The sequence below is a fragment of the Callospermophilus lateralis genome, chromosome 16, assembly GCF_048772815.1.
Source record: "Callospermophilus lateralis isolate mCalLat2 chromosome 16, mCalLat2.hap1, whole genome shotgun sequence".
NCBI classification, from domain to species: domain Eukaryota; kingdom Metazoa; phylum Chordata; class Mammalia; order Rodentia; family Sciuridae; genus Callospermophilus; species Callospermophilus lateralis.
In genome coordinates, this window is record NC_135320.1 from 15,752,922 (window position 1) to 15,767,861 (window position 14,940).

At 33.2% G+C, this 14,940-nt stretch overlaps 1 protein-coding gene across 6 annotated transcripts in view; it reads right to left on the reverse strand.

The window, feature by feature from the left end:
• Positions 1–14,940, reverse strand: part of Pcmtd1 (protein-L-isoaspartate (D-aspartate) O-methyltransferase domain containing 1) — a 75,598-nt gene that overhangs the window by 6,849 nt on the left and 53,809 nt on the right. For 3 of the 6 annotated variants that reach the window (XM_076835841.2, XM_076835846.1, XM_076835840.1), the window contains 2 exons: positions 4,310–4,481; positions 2,162–2,285 (listed from right to left, as the gene is read on the reverse strand). In XM_076835841.2, coding sequence (XP_076691956.1) covers positions 2,162–2,285; positions 4,310–4,481 — 296 coding nt within the window. Of the gene's footprint in view, positions 1–2,157; positions 2,286–4,309; positions 4,482–10,109; positions 10,311–10,372; positions 10,565–14,940 lie in introns of those variants that run through there. The other 3 variants (XM_076835843.1, XM_076835845.2, XM_076835842.1) reach the window with 3 other exon arrangements.

A 14,940-nucleotide genomic window follows, 5' to 3' on the forward strand; every position in this document is an offset into this window, starting at 1 on the left:
AGATGGTACTTTCCTAGTCCCAGGATACATCCAGCATGTACCCTCTTTGACTAGACTAGAAAGAAGCTTATATTTAACATAGCTCAGTAACTTTACACTTCTAACAGAATAAGTCTCCCTTTTAATAAGCTTTTTAAAAAATTATTCTTATTTTTAATCTTCCTATTTTATGTGAAATTTTTGCAGACTTTAATTCAAGGATTTTCTATAAGTTTAGCCAAAATATATAATATCAATAAGTATATAATTCCATTATAATTATAACTTTGCATTATAATTATACATAATAGGATTACTACATATTTATATATGCACATGATATAACAATATACTGTGGTCAATATTATTCCCCAGTATTTCCCTTTCCCATCCTTCTTCCCTCCCCCTGATCCCTTTCCTCTGCTCCACTGATATCTCTTGGATTTTTAGGAGATTCCTCCACCAACTTTTCTTTATCCTTTCTAGCTTCCACTTATGAGAGAAAACATACAACTCCTGACTTTCAGAGTTTGGCTGACTTCAACCAACAAGCATTTAAAAAAAAAAAAAAAAATGGTTGAGAACATTTTCTAAATCATGACCATTTCAAAAAATTTTTTAGAACTGAGTGCTTATCTCATTCTAGATGAAATCAAAGTATCAGCACAGAGTCAGAATTTAGGAATCTTAAAGAATCCTTAAGTGTAGTGGCTCCCATTAGATAAGATAGCTCATGAAGCACTATCCAGGGTCGGGTGTACATACCTCTTCCAAGCAATTGAAACTCCCTGAGAGAGACACCACATGGCCCCATGGGCTTCTCTGTATCTCACCCACATCACTTTTTATTAAGCAATTTTTACATACCAGGCTCTGAGACAAGCACTTTACTAATATTACCCCATATAATTTTTTAAGATACCATCTTAAAAGGTCCCTAAGTCATACAGCTCAAAAGAAAGTAAAAACAAATATACTGAAAACAAAATATAAAGCCAGATTCCTACGAAATAAAAGCAAACTAAATCAATAAGTTCATTTGTGGTAAAGGATTTTACTTAGCTGTTAACAAAACCATGATATATGCCAAACTAATGCTACTCTCCTTTCTCAAGATGGTATTAGCTACAGAAAGGTGAGCATTCCCTCCATTTTAAAATTTTTCTTTCTTAATCGTTGACATCCTGTATAACCTAGTCCCCCTACCTCTCTGGTCTCTCCCCTTCACTAATTTGTCTTCCTGTTTTATCTCTAAATTTCATGAAACATACATCCAATTCTAACAGCTCTTCTGTAACTCTTTTCTCCCCTTATGAAGTCAACATTCTCAACCATTTTCATTGAACTATAGCTTAAAATGCCCTGTTTTTGTTGAAGATTTTCAATTCATGCTTCTGTTGTACAGTAGGTTTGCACCCATGTGACTATCTGACACCCCAATTTTATGCTAACAGGCACCCCAACCTAATAGGTGGCCAAAAGAAAATGTCTTTTCCTTCTACATCTACTTCCAAATTATGCCACTCCAGTCTTCCAAACAGTAATGGAATTACTCAGCTAACGACAAGGGAAAACTGATTCCTTTTTCCCCCACCCATACTTCCCACACAGTCTACTACTTTTCTGCCTTCAAAGAATAGCCACACCATATCCAGCTTTCTCCTTAGATATGAGAAAAGACTCAAAACTGGCCTATTTCCCCAATGATAATCCATCCTCCACAGCCCAACCAATGAATTTCCATCACCCTGGACCTTATTCCTGGAGTGGGAACCTTCAAGCTTTTTTTTCCTGAAGTCTTTTGTCTTTCTGTATAGAAAATGCTGCCACTAAGTCTTGACATGACAGTCTCTTTTCCAGTTATAATCAGATGTTGCCTCAGCAGAAAGGCTTTCCTTACCACAACACCTAAAGTGGATACTCTTCCTCACAACCAGTTGCTGTCTAGCACAAGCTAAGTTCACTTTTGGTTTGACCTGCCCCCTTTCCATGTTCCTGTGAAGGCAATTCACAATGTCCTGCACAAGGTAGGGGCTTTTATTTTTTTTTTAAATGGTAAGTAAGTCCACTGAACACATTATAGCACATTTAACTCATTCTTTATATAGTCTATTAAATTCCAAGTGTATGAGTTAACACTATTAAGTGAAAATTCAGTGAGAAAGTTCAAAGACCTACTTACGGAGTCCCACAGAATCTGATTTGCCATTATCATTCTTACTCGGTTGTACAAGTGGAGCAAATGAAACAGCAAGAATATTTTTACTTTCCCAAGTATTTTGTCCAGTTCGCATAATCTGTGTTAACTATTTAGAGGAATAAAAAAAAAAAACAAAAAAAGATAATTGCTTAATTCTGGTAATGTGATCACATTATAGTCAAATTTTTGTTTTAAAGGAATAATTGCCAGTGAGAACTATACTTATAGTTAAATGCAACTACTTTACTTCCATTTAGGAATCATAAATTAATATAAAAGGAATTAAAAACATTTGCTGTTTGAGATGAATAGTTCAATCCAAATGGGAAATCCAAACATGGCCAGGTGAGTCTGCATGTTATAATTAAGGTCTGATATCTTCTAGTGGTACCATAATCTATACATGCTATTACCTCCCAAAATATATGTCTCACAGATTCAGTCATTTGGCTAAAGCATTTTAACAAAACTATATTTTGTAACTGTACCAACAAGTTGACTTCAGGCTCTTCCATGATGCTATTGAATTAGAACCTAATTCTAACCCTGGCTTGATATTTCACAAGTAAACACAATCACAAAATGACTAGGAGTTTTACCAACTCAGCAAATAACCATCAACAGTCCTAGGGAAAAAATATAGTTCAGTATGTAATTTGTTCAAGTTGAACTAGTATCTTCAACTCATTATAAAAAAAAGCCCATTACTGTATTTGGTATTTGTAAAATTTTATAGCACAAATGTTTAATAAAATATTGATAAGAAAATGGGGTGGGGGGGCAGAGTACCAGGGATTGAACTCAGGGGCACTTGGCCACTGAGTCAAATCTCCAAACTCATTTTGTATTTTATTTAAGATAGGAGCTCACTGAGTTGCTTAGCGCCTCACTTTTGCTGAGGCTGGCTTTGAACTCGTGATCCTCCTACCTCAGCCCCCCAAGCCGCTGGGATTGCCACCACACCAAGCAGGAAATATTTTAAATGTTGGAAGACATTAAAGAAAAATGGGGGGAAAAGATTATTTAACTGAACGTCTAAACCTTGGAAGTATTCAAGTAGTATTTTTCCAGGAATGTTTTTACTAATACTTTTAATACTCTGCCTTCACAATCACTAACAATATGCTTCAGAGCACAGTGCATGGTAATGGTGTAAATGACATATTGTGATGTCAAGGGACTCCTATGATATATAAACTCTGTCATGTTAGGTCTCGGTTATCTTAGATAATTTACCTCTACTATAGAAAATGCAAAGTGTTTTAAGCAGCTCAGATTTAGGTTACTATGAATATAAAAGATCATATTTCTTTGAAATGAATTTTTATAAAACATTAAAGGTAATGTAATTTTCAAGGGTCCTCTTTGTCAGGCATGGTGACACATTTTTGTAATCCCAGACTCAAGAGGCTGAGGCAAGGAGGATCATGAATTCAAGCCTAGCCTCAGCAACACTGTCTCAAAAAAAAAAAAAAAAAAAAAAAAAGACTGCGGATATGACTCAGTGGTTATGCATCCCTGGGTTCAACCCAGTACAAAATTAAAAAAAAAAAAAAAAAAAAGGTCCTTCTTTCTGAATAAATTTGTACTTCATACATTTATTATTCCAAACCAAGGCAAGAAAAGATAAATTCAATAATGTTCATAAATAGCTAAAGAATATTTTCAAATGAGTCTAGATAATACTAAATGAAGATTTTAAAACTCACTATTAAAGATGTGAAATAGCTCAAACCAAGCATAAACAGGACTTCTTTTCAATATGTTCAAAGAACTTATGAAGGATGGATGCTGGACAGTTTGTCCAGGTCATCACACTCAACTCAACACTTTCCAAGTCGGGAACCAAAGAAGGGAGCAGCTTGCTGAATGCCACACAAGAGTGGAGGAGCACAAGCACCACTGTCTCCTCTAACAACAATCAGAATTTTTTCCTACATCTGCTCTGCCTAAATAATTTAGAGTCTGTTTCAATTTAGAGTCTGTTTCAAGTTTTTTCTATACACATAGACCTGTGAAGAGTACTTTTTTAAAGAGTAAAATGTATTTTTCATTTTCACCAAGGAACAACTCCTCATCTTCAACTAACTTGTTTTCTGTGACACTAAGCAAAAGGACAGTGGAAGTTACCTGATCCTCTATAGGCATAACTAGTATGCCTCCAACTTTTAGTAATATTTTCATGTAATTTTCATGGTCTTTCTGAACTCCAGCTCCACAATAAATTCGATCATACTGATGACTGTCAGATGCTATCTGGAGGCAATTACCAACCACAAATGCAGGTTCACAGAACTCAAATCTGCATGGAAAAACAAATATATTTTAATTCATTTAAACAAAACATTAATTTAAAAATTACCATAATTTAGTCTTTTGAAGTAGTGAAGTTACCAAAATTAACTATCTATCTATCTATATATATATCTATATCTCATGGTTGATTATAAAATTTGATTTAAGTAGATTTATGAAGCTAGCATTGGTTAAGTATGTTGTTTTCTCATCAGTTATTCATGGTACAGGTTTTCAAAACAGCCTATTTTTAGCCATACTGAAACCCCAGTTAAAGCTTAAACAATGAATATAATGCAAAGCCCATCACAACACCAATTTTGTGATACCGCCAAAATGATGGATCATAAGAATCCTGAGAGTCAACAGATGAGAAAAGGCTCTCAACTTTAGACCATGTTTTCCAAAAATCTTCAGGGGCTGATGGAAATGAAAAGGGCTTATATAAGTATTCATCTTTGTTTGACATTTTTGCTGGAGGTGACAGTGACAGAACTTTGTCAAGAAAAGATATCAAGGGCTGGGGATGTAGCCTGGGTTTGATCGCCTGAACCACAAAAAAAGAGAGCGAGAGAGATCTGGAGACAGACAGACGCAGACAGACCAATGTCCTGATCATAATCCCTTGGAACCACTATGATTAAGTAGGTTTTCTAATAAAAATTGGCTGAGCAACATTACAAAACTGTACTGAGAGTGAAATGAACACTGTTTTCCTTCTGCTGCTTTGGCCCCTAGAATCTCCCTAAGCAACAAAGAAGTTCCTCCAGGCCACTTGTTCCCGGTTACAGTGTTGGTTCATGGTACACAGACTTAGGCTTTTACAAACTACTCTAACTAGACTTCTACTTTATCTCTTAAATTCTGATAAAAATTGAAAAGACTAACACATGACATAAATTAAAACCCTAATAAGCCAATAAGGTATGTAATATTTTTAAACTAATTCTTATTCTTTTTAGTTGATTATAGTCAATATGACCATACAGCAAAATCAACCTATTATTTGAAAATGAAATAATTTACATTAAAATCTTGGGCATGCAGTAAAAAAATGACACTAGCTTAAATCACAGTGACTTTTACTTTGTAATACATATCATGTATACATATCATATAAGCTTCCTTAAAAATTCACTAAAATACACATTATAAACATATTTAAAGAAAAGTTTACCAGAATTATGTGCTGTCCTTAATATCCTTTATACCTGGTAGACAGGATAAGGGGAAGTAGGAAGAGTTTAAGTTGGAAGGTTGGGGTAATCAGTGTATATCTACTCTCTCATCTCCAAATCCTCACACTAAGCTAGTCAATGTCCCATTATTTCTTTTACTATAACAACCACCTCACTGTTCAATTTTGCAGGTCTGTTTTCTATCATTTTCCTTCTTCCTACACAGAATAAGTTCAACCCTCCAGGCATAGCATTTGACATCTTGATGATTGCTATGGTTTGGATATGGTGAGAATGTGTCCCCCAAAAGTTCATGAGCTAGAAACTTGGTCATCAGTTTGACAATGCTGGGAGGTAGTGAACTCTTTAAGAAGTAGGATCTAGGAGGAGATAATTAGAAAACACCCTCAGAAAGGAAAATTGCCCATCTCATTGGGGTAAGTTAGCTGTCAAAGTACTAAATAAGTTGTTAGAAAGTGGAGTCACCACACTGTTTGGCCTCTTCCAGATATACTGCTAACCTCTCTCAAATAAGTTCCCACCAGCTGCCATGTTATACCGCATCATGAGGCCCCCACCAAATGTTGTTGCATGCACTTAGACTTTCGGCCTCCAAAACCATGATCCAAAATAACCCTCTTTCTTTATTAAGTAATCAGACTCAGTTATTCTGATACAGCAACAAAAAAGAGATTAATACCATGATTCTACAACAAATTGCCCCTTTGGACTCATTCCCTAGCTCTCCCCAACCTGTACATAATATTCTGCAGCCAGATTGAATTATTTGCTTTTAATTTTTTATGAGAAACATTACATGAAGTGTTTTGAAACCGTGTATCTGTATATGTACTGTTCCTTTAACTTAAAAGCCCATCCCTGTCCTTCTTTCTTTAATAAATGCTTACTATTCTTTGAAGATACAGGCCTAATATCAGTTTCACAATGAAATCTTATTTAATTCTTTAAAAATATAAACTTATCTAGATTGGGGATCACATTTAATTTCTCTCTTATATGAGACTATATATAGCAATCTCTTAACTACTTTTTAAAACATGGCCAAAATATAATTTTTTGCTTTTAAGTAATTAGACACTATGAACCAGAGTTTTATTTTTTTATCAAATGTGTAGCAAGCATTCTTTTCTTTTAAAAAGTTATTTAATAAGTTCTATCCAAAAATTTTCATACTTATAAAATTCATTTTAAATGCTTTAAATTTTTAATATTTTACATCAAACAATTTTCAGGATAAAGGTGAGCAGGGAATTTAAACAATCAAAAAATTTTAAGTTATTAAACTCATCATATTTGTTAAATCAAGTCAAAAATATAATTATAGGAGCTGGGGTGGTAGCTCAGTGGAAGAGCACTTGCCTAGCATGTGTGAGGCCCTGAGTTCAATCCCCCCACTACATAAAACTATACAAGATAAAGGTATTCTGTCCATCTATAACTAAAAATATTAAAATTAATATTTATAGTTTTAAAAAGTCCCTTCTAGTTAAAATACAAGGTAGTTACAGAACTGTTATTACCAAGGAAAACACCATTACAGGTAAACAAATTACAAGTAAAATCACTTCTCCCTTGGTGATATCTTACATAGTCTCATCACAGAAAAACGTTTTAAAAAGAATTTAGTGCCTGATTTTAAAATCAAACATGATTGGTCAAGTTACCTAACAGCAGTAATTGCATAGTTCCTTCAGCCAAATACTGTTTACTGAGAATCAGTTGTGGGTGGTGACTAGGAATACAATGGGAAATATACTCAAGCCCACATCCAATGGGAGAAACAAGTATCAAACAATCCAAATTCATAAAAGTATAAATTACAACTGTGATAAATGCTTTAAAGGAAAGGAAAAAGATTCCTTAAGACTGAAGATGAAAGGAAACTGACAGATCTGGGGATGTAATAATGGTTCCCTGAGAAATTATTATAAGCCACGAAAGATGTTCAGAAAGAACAATCTAGAGCCACACTATCCAAGATGGTAGTTACTAGCCATATGAAAACATAGTAGCTCTTAAAATAGGGCTAGTCCAAAGTGAAGTAAATATAAAATTCAGATGAGTTAAAAAAAAAAAAAACTCAAATATCTTAATAGTTACTTTGTATTTTTATGTTTTATATTTAGTGTGCATTTGTTTTGTTAGTCACATTAAAAAAAAAAAAAAAAAAAAACTAAAAAACTACCCTTCTACTTATTACAGGTAAAAAAGTGCCTCAAATACTTTATCCAATTAATGCACTCTTCCCTTTGAAACATTTTCTGTATTTTCCTGCTACCTCTTTGAATATTTCTGAATGTACTTTTATCTCTATCTCCTATTAAGGTTCTCAAAACACATTTACTAAATAAGTAAACCATAGAATAAACATGAATGCACTTAAACTTTTTAACTTACCAACTTTGAATATGAACCCAATTTGTTAAGTTAAATATGACAATCACGAGAATCTCAAGGCTAGAAGGGGAATTTGCTTAGAAAATAAAGTTACAGGAAAAGTATATGCCTATCGCACTCTACAGTAACAGAATGGCTCATGTTTTACTAAATTTCTTACTATAATAACTGCAATCTCATGTTATAGAATACATGATTTTTTTCCTAACATGCCAAAAACACAAAATTTAAATAGTAAAGAACAATATAAACCTTTGCCTTTAATAAATAAATATCATATAACTGAAAGGCATGGGGCAGGGGAGCTTTCTAAAGATCTCGAATAAGTCACCCTTACTCTTCTTATAAACAAATGTTTTCCCTTCTAATGGAGATCAGAAAAAGTATATCTACTTCAATCAAAGGGTCACTGCAGAGAACAAACAAATCTCTAGTAAACTTCTACTAATACTAATGATATACTTGTATACTAACAATCGCATGCAGTCTTTACACTTCTACTTAGCATATTTTCTTTACCAGAACACTCAATCTTGAAAACTTGAACTTAAGACAATATTTCCCCCAAAATTGACTATTTGTAGATGCAAAAATCATAAAAATTGAAAAACACATATAAAACTGGAAGAAAATGTTGGCACCAAAAACATATAGAACATAAGAGAACCCATATGCCAAACCCACAAGAAAACTGTACCACTATCAATTTAGTACTATAAGAAAAATGTCTACGAGAGAAAGTGTTTTATCGGGGATTATTTATTATACTTCTAACTATGGCTTTTTACCCATCATATATGACTCTTTCACAATTAATTTTAAGAACAAAAGTTTTCAAATTGCAATGTTATGTTTTTCTGAAAACCTGCCCATGGTTTATGGATTAACTTTTCTAATAATTTATACAGATGCTTTAGTATTTCTGACTAGGTAAAGAATCTTAAATAGTTGAAAAACTTAAATGTTGAGAATCTTAAATTCTGATACTAATATTATGGGTTATTATTATAAACAGCATTTCATTAAATAGACTAATACCAATCTGATTATAGAATGAACAAAATTATATTGCTGATTTTTTTCAAAAGTCTATAATTAAAATATTTCAGATAAACCTTTATAGATCATTTATATTTATATTTATGTTGAACAACTACTTGATTCTAGACATAGATGTTATCTCTAACAGAGTAAATTATAACTCCTAGAGCGTCTTCCAAGGAGAGAAGGAAAACAAGAACATTTGTCTTCCTTAGGTTTCGACTATCTTCCAAAAGCTACACCTTACCTAAATTTCTACTAACTTATAAAGGCAAAGGACATATTATAAACAACAAATATAATTTCTATAAACTCTAGAAGATTATAGAAAAAAGTTCTCAGAAGTTCTCAGTTTATCACCAAATGGTACTATTATGTTTATAAATTTACATATGTAAATCAAATCTAAAATGAAATCCGAGAAGGAAATAAAAAAGGAATTTACGAAAATGTTAACTTGTGTGGTTGTAATTACTTTGTAATCAAAGAATGATTCATGAATTCTTTTTCTAATTTTAACTTGAATTAAAAGTATATAATAAGGGCTAGGGATGTAGCTCAGCAGTAGAGCACTTGCACAAGGCCCTGGGTTTGATCCCTACAATCACACACACACAAAAAAGTACATTGTAATTTTATGTTAATAAGTAAAATGAAAATTGGCAATTGTTTTATTATTTTTAGAAAATTTTCAAAGCAAAATTTCTCAGAGATTATTTACGATTCACACTCCTAAATTACACTACCAAAAATGCATCTGTATACGGAAAGAAAAAAAAAAGAAAAAAGAATTCAACTGTCCTGAAATATGTGTAAGAGCCACAAGTTCATTTGCTCTAGGCTTTATAATCATCTATTGATTTAAACCTGAAAATCAATAGATTGTTTTTCAGACTCATTTTTGGTACCGGGAATTTGGACAACTGAGGCACATCCCCAGCCCTATTTTTGTATTTTTATTTAAAAACAGGGTATCAATGAGTTGTTTGGCACCTCACCATTGCTAAGGATGGCTTTGAACTTGCAATCCTCCTTGCCTTCGCCTCCCAAGCCACAGGGATCACAGGAGTCACTGGGATTATAGGCGTGCACCAAGGCGCCCGATTTTTTAGACTCTCTTATGCAGAAGGAAATATATTTGCCATATTCTTATTAAGATGTACACTAAAAACCATTTATGGGAAAATATAGAACACACACAGTATCTTGGTTTAGAACATGAACAGTTGCCCAAAATAAGACCAGGATTCCAAACACTTACCTTAGCAGTGGTTTTCTTTACAGGTGCATGTTGAAATATCTTCATCTTGAGATGAACAGATGATTTCGTTCACAGCAGGGACCTTGCCAACTTGCCCATATAATTCTTTTGATAAGCTGCTAGGAGATCAGGGTGACCTAGCCTTGCCCTGTAGCTTCCCTCTTAGACGGATAGTCTAGGTCTAGGAGCTGACTGAGAGTAGAAAAAACAACATTCCCCTTCAATACACTGTGAAGTGGGGGCTGACAATTTGCACACCTGGTTTGTCAGGTGCCACAGGATACTGTCATTGAAATTTTAGACAATTATTCCAATGGAATAAAGAAATTTCAAGGACACGGGAAAAGAATCCTACCTTGTTCTCATACCTCATCCAAAACAACTTGCTAAATGAATTACAAAATCTTTTTCTTAAAACATTTGTTAAAATACACATTTTTTTTCAGATCTATGCCTACTTTGTTAAAACAATACAAAACTTCAGACCTTTCTATCAGGGGGCAAAAAAAAACAAGGGAACTGTCAAAAGTCTGGATCTCCAAATACTTATACCATTTAAATACTCTTAAAATCAATAATTAAGCTATTAAAATAAAGCAAAATAAAGACTTTACCTTTTCAAGTGTTTTCCCTTCCAACTGCATCAAACTCATTTCAGAATAACTCAAACATTTCACAAAGCAAAGTGTTGACAGTGAACACAGTGATTTTTCATTGAATAAAGCACTAGAAAAATCTGTAGGATCAAAGCCAGTCTCTAAGTATTTTCTAGGAAATGCAACAGGTAAGAGTAATATACAGGTGAGACTTCACATATTTTTAATAATTCCTCTCCTTAAAAATGTTTTTTTAGCCAGTGCAGTGGTACACGCCTATAATCCCAGCAGCTTGAGAAACTGAGGCAGGAGGATCACGAGTTTGAAGACAGCCTCAATAATTTACTGAAGCCCTAAGCAACTCAGTTAGACCCTGTCTCTAATTTTTAAAAAATTAAAAAAAAAAAAAAAAAAAGCAGCTGGGGATGTGTCTCAGTGGTGAAGTACCTCTGGGTTCAATTCCCGGTATGGTGGAGCAGGAGGGGGTGGAGGAGACACGACTTATTTTAAGTCATAAAACTTTTCCAAAGCCATTTCTAGTGGAGGTTAATATATGTAACTGATAGCCCTGACAATTATTTTCAAGGATTCTATTCCAACATCTGAATGTTTGTCATGATTTTTAAAATGTGTTAAAATTTATAACTATTTTCATTAGACTAATTCTGAATATCATAATATCAAAATGGACAAACATCTCAGTAATGTTGTGAAATAAAACTGAATGTATAATGAATCATATCTAGCAAAAAGGTTTGCCATAATTCTCTTAAAGATGTAGTAGTAGACCACTCTAGTGATAGAAGTTCACAATATAAAAATATTTAATTTTCAAATGCAAATCACATGGAAAATAAACCTATAACTTGAAATTAGGATATAAGATATTACTACACTTCAATTAAATCTTTCAAAAAGTATAAAAGATGAGGAGTGCATTGCCTTTTCCACTTCTGCTCACCAATAAAATCATGCCAAAATATCATTAATGAGCAAGGTGTGCATTTAACCACTTCAAGAACATTCCTTAATTCTAATCTGAAGGAAATAATAGTATAAAAAGTAAAAATTCTCCTTCAAATTCCATAATGGGCTAAGTTGTTAGACTGCAATTCAATGATAGCAACTAACTTCTAGGAAGAAAGATTAGAATAAACAGATGTTTACATGATCAGAGCCAAACCAGAACTAAGTTTAAAGACTTGCTGACTCAGGTTACAGGCTCTCTAGCTAATCCTCAGTTTTTTCATCTGAGAAATGTAGATACACTGTCTCCAAGATTGTAGGGAAAGAATGTAGAATAGTTAATGGCATTTTAGTGAGTAGACATTGAATATTAGGTACTATTTCTTTATCACCTCATTACTATTTCTATTACTCATGACTCATTTACTGGACAATATAGAAACAATGGTCCTCTATTCATGTGGAATGAAAATCCTCAATAATTCAAATCATATTGCATTCATTTGGCTACTGTTACTACAGTATTTCCAAAATCATAATTACAACCACCTTGGAGAGAAGAGGATAACAGGATCTACTGACCAACTGCCTTATAAGGACATAGTACTCTCTGAACTATGAGTTCTAGGGAACCCAATCAACTACATAGATGCATACATATTAAATACACATGTGCAGCTATAAATAAATGTTTTACTAATCACCAAACCATTTATAAAATATTTGATAGTGTATGTTTACAACTTAGGATCCTTTAACTAAAATATTATCCTAAGTAACAGTAGTTGGGGAGATCGCTTACTGTACATGCACAAATACTGAGTTATATAAATTTATTTTCTCCAGTGGCCACCTTCCCTCAGAAAAGCCAGAGACTTCAAGGCTTCTAAATCCTAGGCAAGTTAGAACCAAAGACTTGTTTAGATCAGGGTGAGTTTTTTAAAAAAGCATGTTTTTAAGAATGTCAAAACCATTACAGAGGTCAGCGAACTGTGGAAAGCAGGCCAACTCCCATCTACAGCTTGTTTTTATAGTTACTAGAACATCTCCAGTTCCACTCATTTTCTTGGTGACTATGACTGCTTCTTCCCCACAACATCTCCACAAAATCAGTGGTTGCAACAAAAACCTTTTCACCCAGGAAGCCTAGAAGATTTAATATCTAGACATTTGCAGAAAAAGTTTGCAAATGTTTTAGAAGACCCCTGAAATCAGAGTGTTTTAAAAGGAAATTTCAGTTAGTTTGGGAATATTATAGGTATCAAAGGATAAAAGATCCCCGTCTTCCATCTTTACATACAGTAAATTCAGAGTATCCACCCCATTAATTTGCTGATGACATAAGACATAGGAAGTTTAAAAGACATGTACTACAATAAATATTCTTGTATCTAAAGAAGAAATACCATTTTTACAACATAGGATCCAAGCATTATTACACACAAAAAAAAGTATTTGCAGGCATGGTGATGCATGTCTATAAATCTCAGCAACTGGGAAGGCTAAGACAGGAATATCCAAAGTTCAAGACCAGTTTGGGCAATTTAGTGAGATGCTGTTGCAAAGTAAAAAATAAGAAAAGGGCTAGGAATGTAGCTCAGTGGTAGCATGCCCCTGGGTTCCATCCACAGTACCAAAAACAGAACAAAAAGACAAATCCCTAATACCAAAACAAACAAAAGCCACATATTTATATTTCTTACAAGGTCAACTACCATCATACATTCTAAAGCTAATATACTTATAGATTTCCTCCAGCCCTCCATTATATTATGGAGTTCACTCTGAACTCCAATAAATTTGTGTAAGAAACCTTTAAGTGATGGACATCATTATCCATAGTACATGTATGAAGACACGAATTGGTGTGAACACAATTTATATACAACCAGAGATATGAAAGATTGTGTTCTATGTGTAATAAGAATTGTAATGCATTCCACTGTAATTTATTTTTAAAAAATTAAAAATTAAGTAAAAGAAAGCTTTAAAAGTGTAGTTTAAATCTTAAGTAACGTGACAATACTTTTGAAAAAGGGACTGATTTAAACAACAAAAAAATAAATAAATCAAACCAACAGATAAATACGAAGAGTACTAGGTTTTAGCTATTCATTTTCTCCATGTGAAACATAATCAAGGATAATCCGATACTAAGGGATACATAATTAGTAATTAATTTTCCTCACTTCATATCTTATTAATTAAAATGTATATTTTTTATGACCCATAAACAATTAAAATACAATGACATTGCTTGGAAAGGGGATTTTTAATACTACTTTACACAGACTTTTTTTTTATAGTATTTATTTTTTAGTTGTAGTTGGACACAATACCTTTATTTCATTCATTCGTTTCTACGTGTTGCTTAGGATCAAACCCAGGGCCTTGCACATGCTAAGGGAGGACTGTACGGCTGAGCCACAGAAAGAGCCCTACACATATATTTTTAAAATTGAATATAAGTAGAAAATTTACTGAAAATAAATACTATCCTCAAACATAAAAAATTTTAAAGGAATCGTTAAAACAAAAAGCTGATCCATGACAGGGAAGGGGGGAGGCATAGGAGAAATAGAGGAACTTTGGGCAAAGGAGAGGTAGGGTAGGCAGGGGGTATGGGGTCAGGAAAGATGGAGGAATGATATGGACATCATTATCAAGGTACATGTGTGACTGCACATATGGTGTGACACTACATCATATATAACCATAGAAACATAAAATTATGCTGCAATTGTGTACAATCAATCAAAATGCATTCTGCTATCATATATACCTAATTTTTAAAAATAATTAATTAAAAAACAGAAAGAAAATATCCCTCTTTTGCCAACTAAAAAAAAGTGAAGAGCACACTTTTATAATTTGTTATCAAAACAAAATTATATAAAAGAAACTTTAAAACAAACCCACTGAACAACCTATGAACTTTGATTAACTTCCAACCACTCACTACTTTACATAAAATGAAACATTTTCATATGTATGACACTTTATGTA